Source organism: Nyctereutes procyonoides, unplaced genomic scaffold (assembly GCF_905146905.1).
Source record: "Nyctereutes procyonoides isolate TBG_1078 unplaced genomic scaffold, NYPRO_anot_genome, whole genome shotgun sequence".
NCBI lineage: Eukaryota > Metazoa > Chordata > Mammalia > Carnivora > Canidae > Nyctereutes > Nyctereutes procyonoides.
The window spans coordinates 65,337,536-65,355,462 of record NW_026575046.1 but is presented as its reverse complement, the minus strand read 5'-3'; the positions used below and the strand labels follow the sequence as shown (position 1 = coordinate 65,355,462).

The following is a 17,927-nucleotide window of genomic DNA, read 5'->3' as shown; positions in this document are numbered from 1 at the left end:
TTCTTTCTAAACATAATAATTTTATCTAGTACAGAACTATATATATAATTCATTGGTTTTTATGAATCTTTTTCTCCCCAAGGGTTTCTAGGCCCATGGGTTCTCATGTTCTAATTGAGAAAGGCATGTTCATTCATAGTAATTCCAAAAGGTGAGCTACTATGTCTACTTCAAAAACATAATTATTACCTCTTCTGTGTTTGGGCATGGGTCATTGCTGGAGACCACGTTTTACCTTTACTCTCAAAGAAAAGTTAATTCCTTAGATTGAATATAGGTGAAATTATATTTTCTGCAGCTAATGATTAAAAAGTAAAATACTGGTGACTGTCAAAGGACACTTCGTTCTAACTATCTGTGTTCAAAGGGACTTCTCCTCCATACTCATAACTTGCCCCACCATTTTGTACTGTACTGACTATTAACCATCTCTACCCCTCAAAGACAGGAAGCTCCTGGAAGGTAGGGACTAATTCATAATGAATTAGTTTTATCTGCAGGACACACGGTCTAGCAGATGGCATACAGTCAATAAGTATTTCTGTTGGTGTTAGTATTGCATTCAATTCAAAGTGTACTTAAATAGACCCAGTTTTAGACTAACTGGCATACACCACTGCTCCAACATTTATGAAATGACTTTGAATTAGATCATCACAGTTCAAACAGATATGCCTAACTTCAAATACCTAATGATTTCTACCTACACACTGAGAATCTTTATGGGAGGCAAGAGAAACAATGCTATCCTGTGATTTGAAACTTTTGGTTATAATTCAGACTCGGCTACTAACTAGCGGTAACCTCTGGCAAGTCACTTTAACCACAGTGGATCTTGTGCCCTTAGAGACTGAAGTGGATTAAATGGTCTCTAAGTCCCTAGCTGAGCCTAGCTCTAAAACTCTGATGAGGCATGACCCAGTAAGGGTACTACTAATATAGCAAGCCCTTGTTAACACTAGAGGGAGCTGCACCCATGTCATTACTGGGGTGGTTAGGAAGATTTCAAGGCAGAACATCGTTAAATTGGAAGGCTGGCTTTCCAGAATGAGAGAAATGAAGTATCAGATGAGACACCCATACTGTTCCTGCAGCTCTTCCATCACCTCCCTCTCAGAGATGTCACAGCACCTCGCACTTGACTTTCACCAGCACACCTTTTGAGCTTTAATTCTGATTCCAAAAGAATCAAGTTGGTTTGAGTCATTCCTACAGATTTCTTTTCCCCATTTAGTCTCCTTTCTTCTTTAATCAAACTAACAATAACAACAAAAAAGCAAAGTGATTAATGCTTTTATTGGAAAAGCCCCAGGCAATGAGATGGAGGAGGAGAAAGATGCGTATCACACTCAAGTTAGGGCCTGGGAAAATCAGGAAATGACAGCTGAATTCATTAGCAGCTTGCCACTCAAACCAAAGCTACCACAGCTACTTTGAAAACAAGAAAACTACTCAAAAATGAGGAAAGCTATCAAGGAAAAGAAGAAATCGACATAGCTCTGCAGTGTAGGAGCCTGAATGCCTGCCTAAAAACGAATGCCGTCACAGTCATGTCAGGCTCTGCAGTAAGCAGTTCACAGCTGCCGAAGTGATGTCATTAATTAGGGGTAATGGGGTCACATTAGGCAGTTGGCAAGAAAAGTGCTAAATGACCAGATAAGGGAATGGAGGATGACGTGGGAAAGGAAAAAGAAAAAGCATTTTTAAAGCTAAAGCTTATTCTGAAGTTATATATACATACTTTCCTCCCAGCCTCAAAAACACACAAGGCCTTGAAAATATATGACCTGGGCAGCCCAGGGTGGCTCAGTGGTTTAGTGCTGCCTTCAGCCCAGGGCCTGATTCTGGAGACCCAGGATCGAGTCCCATATGTCAGGCTCCTGCTTCTCCCTCTGCTTGTGTCTCTGCCTCTCTGTGTGTCTCTCATGAATGAATAAAATCTTTAAAAAAGAAAATATATGACCTAAATCATTACAGAACAAGTAAAATGAAGAATCCAAAACCTCTCCATTTTATCCACTTCTGTTTCCGTTTGCCCAGAGGCACAATGATGACATGTTAACCTGACAGAGATGGCATAAACCATGGATATTACAGAATGTAGTCTGTAGGAGAAGGATAAATGCAATCCTGAAGAATGCTTTTTATGGAAACTTCATAGATTAACACTCAGAAAGCAAAGCTTTAACAGAAAGAAACCACCTACTTTTCAGGACAGGGGCTATTCCTGAGTAAAAACAGATTACAAATAAACTTTAGAGAGTGACTGTGGATAAAGAGAAAGGCAACTAGAACAAAACAAACAATTCTTTTTCACTTAAAAAAAAAAGCAAACTCAGGATGCCTGGGTGGCTCAGTCAGTTAAGTGTCTGCCTTCAGCTCATGTCGTGATCGCAGGGTCCTGGGATCGAGTCCTGCACCAGGCTTCCTGCTCAGCAGATATTCTGCTTCTCCCTCTCCCTCTGCTCCTACCCCTGCTAATGTGAGGAACTCTCTCGCTCGCTCTCTCAAATAAATAAAATCTTTTTTAAAAACAAGCAAAGTCAGACCTTCAGAGGTAAAATACAGAGTAAAACTTACCAGGTTAAGATCAATGTATTGCCTATGAGTCCAAGTAGGTAGGGTACTTGTTTCTGAAATCATCAGTTTAATTTCCAGTACTCTAAGAGATATCATAGCCTCAACAGATTCAAAAAGATTTCTCTTCCTTTAGGACATTAAAAAAATTTTTTTTTCAACCAGACTTTTCAATGATCCTCAAGAGAAGCATGAGAAAAATACACTTTACTTTTAAAAGGAGAATGATGTTTTCCCCTTTTTTTAGTACACACGCCAAAGGATTTCCAATTCACCCTGCTACATACTGACCTTCAAAATGTTTCGGCCATCAAATGATTCTCTTTCCTTGAAGATGTATTTGCCATCCGCTGTGTAGAGATTGTACCTGCCTTCAGCTGTAAATATTTCAAAGATAATGTTAGAAGAGAAGCTTGGGTTATTTATATTTGTTTTCTTTTGAGTTTCTATAGGTACACTAGGAAAATACTCATGTACTACCTGGAATGTGGCATAAGAGGAAAAACATCAGTCTGAGGCAAGAGATCCAGTGTCCAGTCTCAGCTCTGTCATCAATTCAGTATACATTTATTCATTCAACACTGTCCAAGCACTCAAGGTGCTACCTAAATAGCTAACTATATTCTTTTTTTAAAATTGACGTATAGATGACATACGTTATGTTAGTTTCAGGTATACAACACAATGATTTGACAATTCTTCTTTTTTTTAAGATTTTATTCATTTATTCATGAGAGACACAGAGAGAGAGGCAGAGACACAGACAGAGGGAGAAACAGGCTCCATGCAGGTAGCCCGACGTGGGACTCAATCCCAGGTCTCCAGGATCATGCCCTGTGCTAAAGGCAGTGCTAAATTGCTGAGCCACCAGGCTGCCCTGATTGGACAATTCTATACATTACTCAGTGCTTACTACCGTTAAGTGTAGTCACCATCTGCCACACACCATCTGTCATACAATGTTATTACAATATTATTGGCTATATTCCCTATGCTATACTTTTTACCTCTGTTAACTTATTTATTTTATAACTGGAAGTTTGTACCTCTTAATCCCCTTTTACCTATTTTGCCCATCCCACCCTCACCTCCCCTCTGGCAATAACCAGTTCATTCTATTTATAAATCTGCTTTGTTTGTTTTTTAGATTCTACACATAAGTAAAATCATATGGTATTTGTCTTTTTCTTTCTGCTTTATTTCACTTTGCATAATACTCTTTTTTTAAGTTTTTTTTAAGATTATTTATTTATTTATTTATTTATTTATTTATTTATTTATTTATAGAGACACAGAGAGAGAGAGAGAGAGGCACAGAGACACAGGCAGAGGGAGAAGCAGGCACCATGCAGAGAGCCTGATGTGGAACTCCATCCAGGGTCTCCAGGATCACGCCCTAGGCTGCAGGCGGCACTAAACCACTGCACCACTGGGGCTGCCCTGCATAATACTCTCTTGGTCCATCATGTTGTCACAAATGGCAAGAGTTCATTCTTTTTTATGGCTGAGTTGTATTCTGTTGTGCATGTATACACATGTATACACATACATACCGCCATATCTTCTTTACCTACTCATCAAAAAGATAAGAATTAACAAGTGTTGACAAGGACATAGAGAAAAGGGAACCTTCATGCACTGTTGGTGGGAATGTAAACTGAAGCAACAGTATAGAGGTTCCTTAAAAAAATTAAAATAGAAATACCATACAATCCAGTAATTCTACTCTTGGGTATTTACCCAAAGAAAATGAAAACACTAATTCAAAAAGATCTATGTACCCCTATGTTTATTGCAACATTATTATAATAAGCAAAATATGGAAGCAATCTTAAGTGTCCATCAATAGAGGAATGAATAAAAAAGACGTGGGGGGTATGTATGTATAAAATTAGCCATATTCTTAGGCAAACTGTCTCCTCTAGGGACCTCAGTTTGTTTACACAGCTATAGGTTAAGACTAGGTGATTTCCAAAGGTTTCCTGCACTTTAAAAACCCAAGATTTTGTGACGCCTGGGTGGCTCAGCGGTTGAGCATCTGCCTTTGGCCCAGGGCATGATCTTGGGATCTGGGATCGGGTCCCACATCAGGCTCCCTGCAAGGGGTCTGTGTCTCCCTCTGCCTGTGTCTCTGCCCCCACCCCCCGTGTCTCTCATGAATAAATAAATGTTTAAAAAAAAAACCCAAGATTTTGTATAACCTGTATGCATTTTTAAATATGTAAAAATATATAAAAATTCACATATTAAGTAGTCAAAAATGCTGGCAACATTGATTTGGGTTGCAACCAACATGATGTGGGTTGGTTTAAGGACTCCCCCAAAATGAGAGCCCCTTTCAGTTGCAATCAAAGATATCTTTATTCTACACAGAAATGAAGCAAATCTATGACCTTAGCCTCATCAAAGCTGTGCAATAACTCCTTGTGTTAATTTAGCTTGCTTATCCCAAAAGATATCCTTAAAATATAGTAGGTAGGGATCCCTGGGTGGCGCAGCAGTTTGGCGCCTGCCTTTGGCCCAGGGCGCGATCCTGGAGACCCAGGATCGAGTCCCACGTCGGGCTCCCGGTGCATGGATCCTGCTTCTCCCTCTGCCTATGTCTCTGCGCCTCTCTCTCTCTCTCTGTGACTATCATAAATAAATAAAAATTAAAAAAATATATATAGTAGGTAAAAGGATTTCAAAGGAAAGGGATAACAAGTAAGAAACAGTGAAACACCTTTTTCTATGTCCTTTTCAAGTAAAAATTCAACACAGAGAAGAATCCAAGGTATAGAAAATTCAAAGCATCCTTAAGAATTATTTAACCCTCATGGGGGCTTGCCTGGGTGGTTCAGCTGGTTAAATGTCTGCCTTCAGCTCAGGTCATGATCCCAGGGTTCTGGAATCGAGCTCATTAGGCTCTCTGATTAGTGGGGAGTGTGCTTCTGCCTCTGCCCCTCTGCTCATGCTCTCTCTGGCTCTCTCTCTCAAATAAATAAAATCGTTAAAAAAAAAAAAAAAAAGATTTAACCCTCAAGTATTTTCTAAAATATCAACCCTTTCCTGCCCGCCAACAGACACTCAAAAATAGTTGTATTTCCACTTATGAATATGTTCTCTCTTTTTTTTTTTTTGAAATATGTTCTTTTATTGTATATAGCTATAGAGACTACCAACTCAGAATCAGTAAATTGGTGAAATATGTCTAGGCTGCTAACTCCATCAGCATAATATATGTTAGCTAGCCACTGGAATTATACACTGGTAACTTCTAACAAGAACATATTCTCTTAATCAAAGATCCCAATCTATGTATATTTCACAAATTAAAAATGGGTCCCTGTTAAGGAGAGATGTGAAACTGTAAAGATTTATTTATTTATTGGAGAGAGAGAGAGAACACACTCATATATGCCCCTGGGGAGGGGCAGAGGGAGAGGGAGAGAGAATCTCAAGCAGACTCTGTACTGAGCACAGAGCCCAAAGTGGGACTCGATCTCGCAATCCTGAGATCACGATCTTAGCTGAAACCAAGAGTCGGATGCTCAACTAACTGTACTACCCTGGTGCCCCCAAGAGAAGATATGAAACTCTAAAGTAAATTCATACTAAATAAATATCAATTAAAAGCAGTACTGAAGTGCACCTGGGTGGCTTGGTCTGTTAAGTGTTAACTCCTGATCTCAGCTCAGGTCTTGATCTCAGGGTCATGAATTCAAGCATTAAGTAGGCATAGAGCCTACTTAAAAAAAAAAAAAAGCAGTAATGATATCTGCAGATTGAAATGGTTTTTTTGAGGGGTGAGGCAGAGGAAGAGAATCCAAAGAAGGCTCCACACTGAGCACAGAGCCCCACACAAGGCTTGTTCTCACAACTGTGAGATCATGACCTGAGCCAAAATCAAGAGTTGGATGCTTAACTGATTGAGCCACTCAGGGGCCCCTGAAGACTGAAATGTTTAATGACAGGCTCAAAATCTGTAAGCAGAATTAGCCCTCAGGGAAAAGCAAATCATAAGTAAAATGAGATACCATCTCACATCTAACATGATGGAAATAATCCAAAAGATAAATAATAACAAGTGTTGGCAAAGATGTGGAAAAAATAGAACCCTCATGCACTGCTGGTAGGAATGTAAAGTGGTGCAGCCACTTTGGAAAATAGTCTGGCAGTTCCTCAAAAGGTTAAACACTGGTTACCATAGGACCCAGAAATTTCACTCTTAAGTATTATACCCAAGAGAAGTGAAAAGATATGCCCACACAAAAACTTATATAATGTTCACAGCAGCGTTAATCATAATAGTCAAAAAGAAAAAACATGAATGTCCATCAACTGAGGAATGGATAAATAAGATATGGTACATCCACACAATGGAAGATAATTTGGCAATAAAAAGAGAACAAGGCAGGAGACATGCTATATATCACATGGATGAACCATATAAACATTATGCTAAGTGAAAGAAGCCAGTCAGAGAAAATCACACATTGCACGATTCTATTTATACAAAATATCCAGGAAAGGCAAATTTATAGGACAGAAAGTAGTTTGATGGAGCCTAGGGCTAAAATGTTAGGGAATGAAGAGTCATACTGCCAATGGGGTTTCTTTTTGGAGTGATGAAAATGTTCTAAAATTGATCATGGTAATGGTTGCATAACTCTGACTATACTAAATATCACTGAATTATGTATTTTTCAAAGATTTATTTATATGAGAGTACATGAGTATGTGAGGGGAGGGAGAGTGGCCGAGGGAGAAAATCTCAAGCAGACTCCCCACCAAGCACATAGTAAGACATGGGGTTCAATCTCACAAACATGAGATCATGACCTAAGCCAAAATCAAGAGCTGGAGGTACAACCGACTAGGCCACCCAGGCACCCCTGAATTATACATTTTAAATGAATGAATCATGAAGTATGTGGATTATATCTCAATAAAGGTGTTATATTCAAACTATCTCTAAGTAGGAAAGGATAACTAGACTGTGAACACAGAACATTTTCTTACATGAAGTTCTAGCACTAAGTGAATATAAACCCGGATCCACACAATTTAGAAGATACAAATTCCTGCATATTTCAACTCTCTTATGTCAAAAGGTTAGTTAATAATGGAATATGGTTAGAGCTCTGAAGTAAGATTTAAGGACTAGGACATTTTCAGAATGCACTGCTGATAGTATTAAATGTGTAATAAAATACTGTCTATACCTGTACTGTCCAAATCAGTAGCCACTAGCCACATGTGATTATTTAAATTTAATTTAATTCAATTTAATTTAATCAGTCTCACTAGCTACCTCCAAGTGCTCAATAACTAAACTACATGTGGATAGTGGCTGCCATACCGGACATCACAAGTACAGAATATTTCTATCATCACGAGTTCTACTGGATGGCGCTGGATACAACATATCTTCTGAACCAAAGAATTTAGAGTATACTCTAGAGTTCTAGAACTCTGTCTTCATAGTGATGTTAAAATGTACCTCACCTCAGAGGATGTTTCCAAACTTAAAACTGACCATCTAGAATAAAATAAATACCACAAACTCCTGTAAGTACTCCCACTGGACAAGGTATATGCATATATAAAAATGAAATATCCCAGAGATTTTTTCCCCTGAAATTCCAAATAATCTTCTGTAATACTACTTCCAAATTAAAAAAAAAAAATGTATTCCATCAGAACTAATATAGAAATTTGGGTTCTATTACCTACCCAAATAAGAGTCTATAGGCTTTGACTGAGTCATTTCAACCATTTTTGATCTCAGTGCTCTCAAAGGTAAAATAGTGATTTATTTGGAAAAAATCTTAAATAAAATACAACCTAACATCACAAAACATTAACACTAGAACTAAAATATGGACAGCTACAAATTTCTTAGTCCTATAATGACTCTAACAAAACAAAGTTAATATTAAATGATTTCCAGCTGGGATCTTGGTATATATCTGAGAGAAATAAAAAGATGTACAGTTGACCCTTAAACAATGGGCATTAGGGACACCAAATCCCATGTAGTTGAAAATTGGTGTATAACTTTTAACTCCCCTAAAGCTAAACTACCATTGTTGGCCAAAAGCCTTACTGATAATATAACCAATAAATACATATTTTATATATTGGGGATCCCTGGGTGGCTCAACAGTTTAGCATCTGCCTTCGGCCCAGGGCGTGATCCTGGAGTCCAGGGATTGAGTCCCACATCAGCTCCCAGGATGGAGCCTGCTTCTCCCTCTGCCTGTGTCTCTGTCTGTCTGTCTCTCTCTCTCTCTCTGTGTGTCTCTCATGAATAAATAAATAAAATCTTTTAAAAAAATGCATATTTTATATATTATATACTGCATTCTTACAATAAAGTAATCAAGAAAAAAAGAAAACTGTAAGGAACAGAAAATACATTTACAGTACTATACTGGCATTTATCGAAAGAATTCCATGTCTAAGTGGACCCACACAGTTTAAACTGTGTTGTTCAAAGGTCAACTGTACTTTGACAAAAATGGACACACAAACTGTCCAAAAGTGTAAATCTACTAATAGTTCATGGGTTCAAGTCCTGATGGAGTCTTCTTCTAACCCAAACTTTCTAAAACCAATGTCAGAGTTCTTTTTTTTTTTTTTTTAAGATTTTATTTATTTATTCATAGGGAGGGGAGAGAGAGAGAGAGAGAGGCAGAGACACAAGCAGGCTCCATGCAGAGAGCCCGACGCGGGACTCGATCCAGGGTCTCCAGATCACGCCCTGGGCTGCAAGCGGCGCTAAACCACTGCGCCACCAGGGCTGCCCCAATGTCAGAGTTCTAAACAAAGGGAATGAAACCTGAATATGAACTTTTGGTGCTGGTATATTTGAAACAACAAGTTTTAGAAGGAGAAGCTGCATATAACTTGAATTTGTGGGTCCTGATCAGATACACGCTGAGTGTGCTAGAAAAACTTTCACCTGGAGGTGGGGTGGGTGAAGGCAATGGGAAGAAAAGAATCCTTTTTTGAAATGCAGATTATCTCAAGTCATGGGTTAAAACAAGGCATTTTTATATAAAGGCTCAGATTCCATGAGAGGAAAAATTATTACTCTACACAAGGTTCCTCAATGTTGGTGCTATTGACATTTCTAGATATTGTATTGAGGTGGGCTGTCCTAAACATTGTAGAGAGTTAAGCAGCACCCCTGGCCTCTACCCACTAGATGCCAGGAGTAATGCAGCCTCAATCCCCTAAGTATGACAACCAAAAATGCCTCCAGACAATCCCAAATGTCCCCGGGGGGGGGGGACGGGGACAAATTGGCCCGTAGGAGAGAACTACTGGTCTAACCTTTACTTTTACTAGCTAATCTTCCTTCCTTCTCTCTTCTTTTCAAAAAGCCAACAAGTATTGCATAGGACTCACTTATATTAAAATAATTATTTATCATTCATCTAAAATTTACCTGGGCATCTTGCATTTGTTTGCCAAATCTGGCAACCCTCATGCAACAGAAATCAAAGATCTGGAATATCATGGTCCCACACTAGATATGTCCCTTCCCACTTCCACTGTGCTAATCAAGACAAGTTAAAGATTCCAAGAAAGATTACCAAAAATTGTTTGATAGCCCATTTTGTTCGAACCCCAGGGGTATCACAAGGCCTTGCTGATCATAAACTATGCTACAGTTCTATGCAGGACTTACCATTGGGGTCCTTCCTGAATAGAGTGTTCATCACTGTAGCATGAAGTTTCACACTATTCCACTCTTTCACTATTAGTCCAGAAGCCTGAAAACGTTCCAGCACTCGATCGACTAATTCCTGAAGCCTAAAGAAATTGAAGGAAGAAGTATAAAAATCTTAGTAACCTCATGAATCCCTGATTTACTGGTTCAATGTTCATAGAATATCTGTTCTGAGCCAATCACTGTGCAAGACCCTGCATAAGAGGAGGGAGAGAAAGGCCGCAGTCCCCACCACCACAGTGTTCACAGCCTTGGGGAGCAGATGGACGTGGAAACCAATAACTGAAATCCATCACAGTGAGTGTTAAGTGGGGGGGATCAACCGTATGTGAAGAGGGCCAGGTTTTCACAGGAAGCTTAACCATGATCTTGAAGGAATCAAAGCTTAGCATCTCGGGATAGGGCTCAAGAAGCCAGGTGCGACAGAGAATTGCCTAAAAGGAAGTGCTTTGTTTCATCCAGTCAGAGAACCTACAGCTACCATGTGGTTGATGTGTTTCTGCCAGGATCAAAGGAGGTCTGATATAATTCTCAGACATTTGTTCACTGGGAAGGAGCCTGCACTGCAAAGATTCCAGTAGCCTTGGACACTATCCCTGTGTTTATTTCACTGAGGCCGAAGTGCAGTACCAATAAAGACACTACAGGAAAATCCACAGGTTGCATGACTCTTCCCCATCTGGATACCAGATAACCTCTAAGTAGCAAGGGTTCTGCAGTGGCTGAGTTCTATCTTGATGATGGCCATTCATTCTAACACCTCTACCAGAAGTAATTCTTGCACAGATTTCTGCATACTGTCAGGTGTTTTGCTCAATAGCCCGAAGAACTCCCTTTCACATTTCTTGTAAGGCCACACTAGTGGTGATGAACTCCTTCAGCCTTTGTTTGTCTAGAAAACTCTTTAATCCCTCCTTCAATGTCTGCCTCTTTCAACCTTCCCCTTAGCCTTCTCTGAGATTTGTGCTGATGCTAATTGACTTCCCTGGCCCAAAATAATCTTCCATTAGTATATTAATAAACAAAAGATATCACATTTTTAGATGTACTGGTAATACGCTTTGTGTCAAACATCAGGGCTACCTGTATCCTCTTTTTCTGGATACAAGTAGTCCTAAGAAACTCAGAGTTCATGAATCTGCCTTTGCTTCTTGGGCCATGGCCCAAGTATAATGGCCCACAGAGTAAGCACTGTGGCCAGAGCACAGCTTCTTCTTGAGCAGGGTTAGACAGGTTGGCTTTATGTGAAATGTGGGCCATGCCTCACTTATACAGCCCATCTGTGGGAGCTTGCCTCAATCAGAACACTCTGGCTTCAGCAACATGGCTGCTTGATGCCTGTCTCTAAGTGGCCAACAGCCTCTAGTATCCTGACCCTCCAATGATCTTGCACTCATTGAGACGGGGGCAAAACAACTCTTTTCACTTGTACTGCATGCATTGCAGCAAGAGGAAGTTACCATCCCTGAAAAATTGATCCAGAAGCACAAACGATTATTTTCCCTGTCATGGTTTTCAGGCCCCAAAGTTCCAAAATTAATCTTCTTAAAATTCTAAATTACCTTAATTGCTGTTTATGAAATACTGGCTACCTGCCTACTAACCAAAGAATATTTATAACATGAGGTAAGCCATAATTAATAACAATAATAATATTAAAGTAAATACCCGTGTCCCCTTTTCCAAACTTCAGAACCGGAACACAGGGCTGGGAGTAGGGTAAAGCAAATGAGGAAATTACTTCAGGCACAAAATTTAAGGCAGTGCCAAAAACTGCAGTAACCAAAATAAATCATGTTTTAATGCAATATTTTAAAAAATCAAAATTAATGCAAAAAAATCCACGATGAATGGAATATCAAAATTTTGAATGAAGATGAGTTCAGTATATTGCTGAATTCTCCCTTTGTGTCAGGCTCCAGTGTGGCCCAGCACGGGGTAGAACAGGACAACACACCAGTAGTCCCTCAGGATGCTCCAGGCTCTGGAGATCCAGGTAACTCCTCACTGCCTCGTGACCTTGGCACTCAACATGCACATTTTGTTATCCGGCTTCCTCCACTAAGCAGCTTGACAACGCCACCTCTGTTGCCTTCTCTTCCCTGGGCCACAGTATCCACCCTCTCCCTCCACTTATGCCGATCCCTCAAACCCCACTCTTCCATGAAGTCTTTCCAACCACCCTAACACCCCCAACTTCACTGTATCTATGAGCAATGACTCTGCCCTTCTCCTTAGGTGTGCTCTACTTAGTATTCTCAGGGCCAGTCCCTTGCTGCTTCAAGTTTGTCTGTCCTATTCCCCTACTAGATTGTATGTTCCTCAAGAGCATCTGACATTTGTCTTACATCTTCCAGAACACCATTATACTTGCCTTTCAGTAACTACTGGCTGTGATTGGTTAACTGATGGATGTGACTGATTAAAAGTGAAAAGTGAGGAGCACCAGGGTGCTTCAGTTGATTGGGCATCTGACTCAGGATTTCAGCTTAGGTCATGATCTCGTGAGTTGTGAGATGGAGCCCTGCAGTTTGTGGGGAGTCTGCTTGGGGTTCTCTCCCCTCTCCATTCCCCCTCACTTGCATGCACTCTCTTTCTCTCTCTCAAATATGTCTTTTTTTTTTTTTTAAAGTGAGAAGTGAATTGGGATCCCTGGGTGGTGCAGCGGTTTGGCGCCTGCCTTTGGCCCAGGGCGTGATCCTGGAGACCCGGGATCGAATCCCACGTCGGGCTCCCGGTGCGTGGAGCCTGCTTCTCCCTCTGCCTGTGTCTCTGCCTCTCTCTCTCTGTATGACTATCATAAATAAATAAAAAAAATTTAAAAAAAAATAAATAAAGTGAGAAGTGAATGTAAAAAATAAAATAAACATAGTCTTGAAGGATCACTGAAGATTCACAGATAAAACCAGGAAAGAAGGACACTTTGAGCAGAAGAAACAGCATGTATAAAGATACCAAGGGATGGTCGATCACATCTTATTAGGAAAACTGATTACTGAATATGGCTGTAGCAATGGGTGAGGCAGATAGGACAGTGGAGATGAGCTGGATATAAGTGGTGGTCGGACCATCAGAAGCCATGGGGCTTTTAAAAAGAGAATGATGTGGTTAGAGGTCCGCTTCTGAAAGCTGACTCTGTGGAAGAGTAGAAAACCCTCTACAAGAACAGAGTAGAGGTACAGAGGTCAGCTAGAACAATGTCAGGCACTATTCTACACACTCAATATCTGTTAACACACTTCATCCTCACAATGAATTATTAATCCCTATTTTACCAATGAGGGAACTAAGGCACAGAGAAGTTATAAAACTTGATCAAAGTCACATAACTAATACGTGCCAGATACAAAATCAGAATCTATACTGTCTGGCTTCAGAGCACATGCTTTAAGGATTGCACTAGAAAAGGGGAAAGGATGCATATCCAAACTGTGGCAGGGGCAGTAAGAACCGAGATGAGAGAACAGCTTCACAAGAGCTGCATGAGAGAGAAGCTGATGCCCTCAGACATGGCAGTGTTCAAGCACAGAGAGCAGCTGAGGTGACTGGCAGGAGTCTGCCTTAAATGACCAGGTGGGCCACTGACCAAGGTGGGGCATTCTGGAGAAGCAATTGCTATTGTTATGCTATGTCATTCCAAAGAGAGGGTTAATACTGTATATGCTTTGGAACATGTGACATGGGACATCAAATAGGAGAGGTCCAGGAGAGGGATGGAAATATAAGCCTGAAGCACACAAAATACAGATTTGAAGGCCACCTGGGTGGCTCAGTCAAGTAAGCCTCCGACTTTTGATTTCAGGTCAAGTCATGATCTCAGGGTCATGAGATCTAGCCCCATGTTGGGCTACACTTGACATGGAGTCTGCTTGAGATTCTGTCCCTACTCTGTTCCTCCTCATACTCACTTGCACATGCTCCCTCTCTCAAATAAATAAATAAATAAATAAATAAATAAATAAATAAATAAAATCTTTTTTAGAAAGAAATAAATAAATAAAATCTTTTTTAGAAAGATACAGATTTAGTCATGAATGCAAAGCAATAGTTAAAAGCATGGAATAGATGCAGTCACAGTGGGTAGGAGGATTCATAGGGAGAGCTAAGGACAGAGCCTTAAGGGTCACACTTATGTAAGGGGCAGAGGAGGAACCAGCAAAGATCATCAATAAGGAGAAATGAGAAAAACCTTCAGAAGAGGACTTTAAAAGGCTAAAAGGAGAATTACAGGAGGAAAAAAATCAGTACAGTACAAAGTCACAGAAAAGTAAAGTAAGAAGAGGAACAAAATAAAGTCTATTTACTTCTCAGTCAGAGTGTACAGGAGACCTCTGCTGAAGCACACCAAGATGGAGGCCTTGGTAGAGAGGACCAAGGTAGAAACCAGAGGAGGAGAGAGGGGGTAAGTGCACATCAACTCTTTCCAGAAACTTGAAAGGAACCGAGGAAACTAATGCCTTGATAATTAGAAGACACAGGGGCAGCCTGGGTGGCTCAGTTGTTTAGCACGGCCTTCAGCCCAGGGCCTGATTCTGGAGACCTGGGATTGAGTCCCATGTCGGGCTCCCTGCATGGAGCCTGCTTCTCCCTCTGCCTGTGTCTCTGCACTGCCTCTGTGACTCTCATGAATAAATAAATAAAATCTTTTAAAATCTTTTTAAAAAAATTAGAAGACACAGAGTTGAGGGCAGGTTGTTTGTGTTTGCTCTTGATAAGGAGAAAGAACTGAAAATGCTTACAGACAAGAAATTATCCAACAGAGAACAAAAATAAAACTTTAGGTGATAGAGGAAATTGACAGGACAAGATCTCAAAGGAGACAGGAAGGGCTGATGTGCTCCAGGTGAAGGGGATACAGAGGTGAACAAGCCCCTGCCTTGAGGAGCTTACATGCTAGTGGAAGGAGACAGTCGGATAATGGACACATATACACATACTACAGCAGGTGGTGCTAAGCACCACCATAAAGAAAATGGAGTATTAAAGAAAGATGGGAATACCACTGGGAGTACATGTACCATTTTATACAGGGAGAAGGCCTCCCTGAGACAGTGACATGTGAGCAGACTCAAGGGATTAGCACTGCCCAGAAAGGGAACAGCAAGGACAGGCCTATAAAGCAGCATGTGTGTGGCAGGACTGAGGAATAGTAAAAAGCCAGTGTGTGGAGTAGAGCTGCGGGGAGAAGAGCTGAGGCTGGAGAGGTGGAGAGGATCATGGGGCTTACACAGGGCTCACAGACGTCTATAAGGACTTTGGTTTTAACTCAGAGTGAGATGGGAGCTTTCAGAGTGTTTTCAGCAGAAGAATGAAATGATCTGACTGACATTTTAGAAACCTCTGGCTGCTGTGCAGAAGAAAGTGGTAGAGGATGAAGCAGGAAGGAGGTCTTTGCAGCAACCAGATGGCTGGAGGGGGGGCAGTGGTGGAGGTGGTAAGAAGGGGAAGCTTTTCTGATATACTGACATGAAGAGTAAAAGATGATTCTAGAGAAATTTTTGTTCCCAACATCTGAAAAATTGAATATGAAGGAGAACACGTCCAAGGATTCATGAGACATCTGTAGAAAGGGAAGGACAATGATGAATGGAAAGGCAGGCCGAACAAAGCCAGGCTGTAAGGCTCCTGGGGTCAGGGTGAGTTGGAATCTTACCACGTAGGCCACAGGAAACCAAGGAGGGCCTGTAAGCAAGACCACAGGCAAAACCAAAGGCATGGAAGCCAGTTAAGAAAGATGGGCTTCCTGACCAAGTGGTCTTAATTTTTTCTCTAATTACAAAGTTGTATGTGTTCATTATAGAAAAAAAATGGAAAAAGAAAAAAGTATGAAAAGGAGATCATAACCTCTCCAACCACACAGAAACACTTATGCTTTTTTATATGATTTTTAAGTTTTTTTCTACAGATATATATCAATTTTAAAAAGACAAGACAGCTTTTTGTAAACCTACTTATTTCACTTAATGTACCCTGAATATTTCCATGTCTTGGAGTATTTTTTTTTTAAATATAATTTTAGAGGAGCAATGAGAAAAGCTAAATAATAAAATATCGGTAAAGATGGAAAAAGAGGGCTGACTCATGGAAATAACTTTGCCGCTATATTCTCAAAGGGAAAATAAAATATATTCATGCTACACATAACCCTGATTTTATAGTTAACTGATTTAATTAATTGTGCATGTGGACCTCCAAGCAAAGACCTACATTATATTGAATCTAAAGTTTTTGATTAACACCATGACAGAACCATAAAGTTTTGAAACACTTCTAAGCATTACAAACATAACTTAAGTCTGAACATAGCCAAGCACTGCAAAATCCACCTCAATTACAAATCACAGCACAGGGGCACCTGGGTGGCTCAGTCAGCTGAGTGTCCAACTCTTGATTTCAGCTCAGGTTGTGATTTTGAAGCTGTGGGGTCAAGTCCCATGTCAGGCCCAGGGCAGAGTCTGCTGGTCCTTCCCTCTCTGCTCCTCCCCCTGCTCGTGCTCTCTCTCAAATAAATACAAATCTTAAAAAAAAAAAAAAAAAAAAAAAATCACAGCACAATGATGCCTCACTTTCTTCTCCTCTATTAAAGAAAAAGAATGAACGAATGAATGAATGAATATAAAAAATATAAATAAAGAAAAAGAAGTGAATAGGGGTGAATAGGGACTTTGACTAAATAAAAGCAGGGAACAAGAAATATTAGACGAGGAAATTAAATAAACTAAATAAAATAAACCAATTTCCAGCTCTTTCTGGAAAATTAAAATTTCTGTCCAATTCACAGACTTAGGACTTTGAAGGAACTAAAGTCCTTTAAAACGTTGTAGTCTAAAATCTCACTTTGGGACGCTTGGGTGGCTCAGTGGTTCAGTGTCTGTCTTTGGTTCAGCGCGTGATCCTGGAGTCCCTGGACTGAGTCACATATCAGGCTCCCTGCATGGAGCCTGCTTCTCCCTCTGCCTCGGTCTCTGCCTCTCTCTATGTGTCTCTCACAAATAAATAAATAATTTTTTTTTTAAATCTCATTTTACACAAGAAGAAATGAAGCATAGAAGGATGAGTTGCTCAAAGTCAGGACAGAGAGACCAGAATCCAAGTCAGTTGTGCTGTTACCAATTCACTGTGTACTCTAAAAAGTTTGGCTCTTTATCTTATTCACTGCTTTATCCTGGCACCAAAATTAATGCCTGACACATAATCAGTTCTCAATAAATAGTTATTGCATGCATGTATGATTCATAGATGACAAATATTTTGGAGGTTCTATTAAGAGAACTTAAGGGTACTTGAGTACAGTTTCTAAATTTCAGGTTGATGTCACAGATACTACATTTAACAGTATGTCTGTATATTTCTAACAGCACAGTCTTTCAATTCTTACTTCACTGATCCTTTCCTGTTTGACTATCTGAGTCACAGAGCTTCTCTATGCCTTTGCTTCCTCATAAGTAAATTAAAAATAATATAGAGTTACTATGAGAAAAAATATGAATTATTCTTAAGCATTTTTATTATTTAGATAGTGCTTAGAGTTTGGAAACAGAAGCCTTAAATCTAAGCTCTTAAAGGCCTTAAGGCCTTAAGTGCTCCAAAGCTCAAGCATCCCAGAGCCATTTTTACAGATATGGATTTG

The 17,927-nt window shown here is 40.0% G+C and overlaps 1 protein-coding gene across 4 annotated transcripts in view; it reads right to left on the bottom strand.

Annotated features, from left to right (window-relative positions):
• ASCC1 (activating signal cointegrator 1 complex subunit 1) overlaps window positions 1-17,927 on the bottom strand; it is a 100,198-nt gene that overhangs the window by 21,265 nt on the left and 61,006 nt on the right. For all 4 annotated transcript variants that reach the window (XM_055324926.1, XM_055324927.1, XM_055324929.1 and 1 more), the window contains 2 exons: window positions 10,256-10,380; window positions 2,869-2,954 (listed from right to left, as the gene is read on the bottom strand). In XM_055324926.1, coding sequence (XP_055180901.1) covers window positions 2,869-2,954; window positions 10,256-10,380 — 211 coding nt within the window. The remainder of the gene's footprint in view (window positions 1-2,868; window positions 2,955-10,255; window positions 10,381-17,927) is intronic.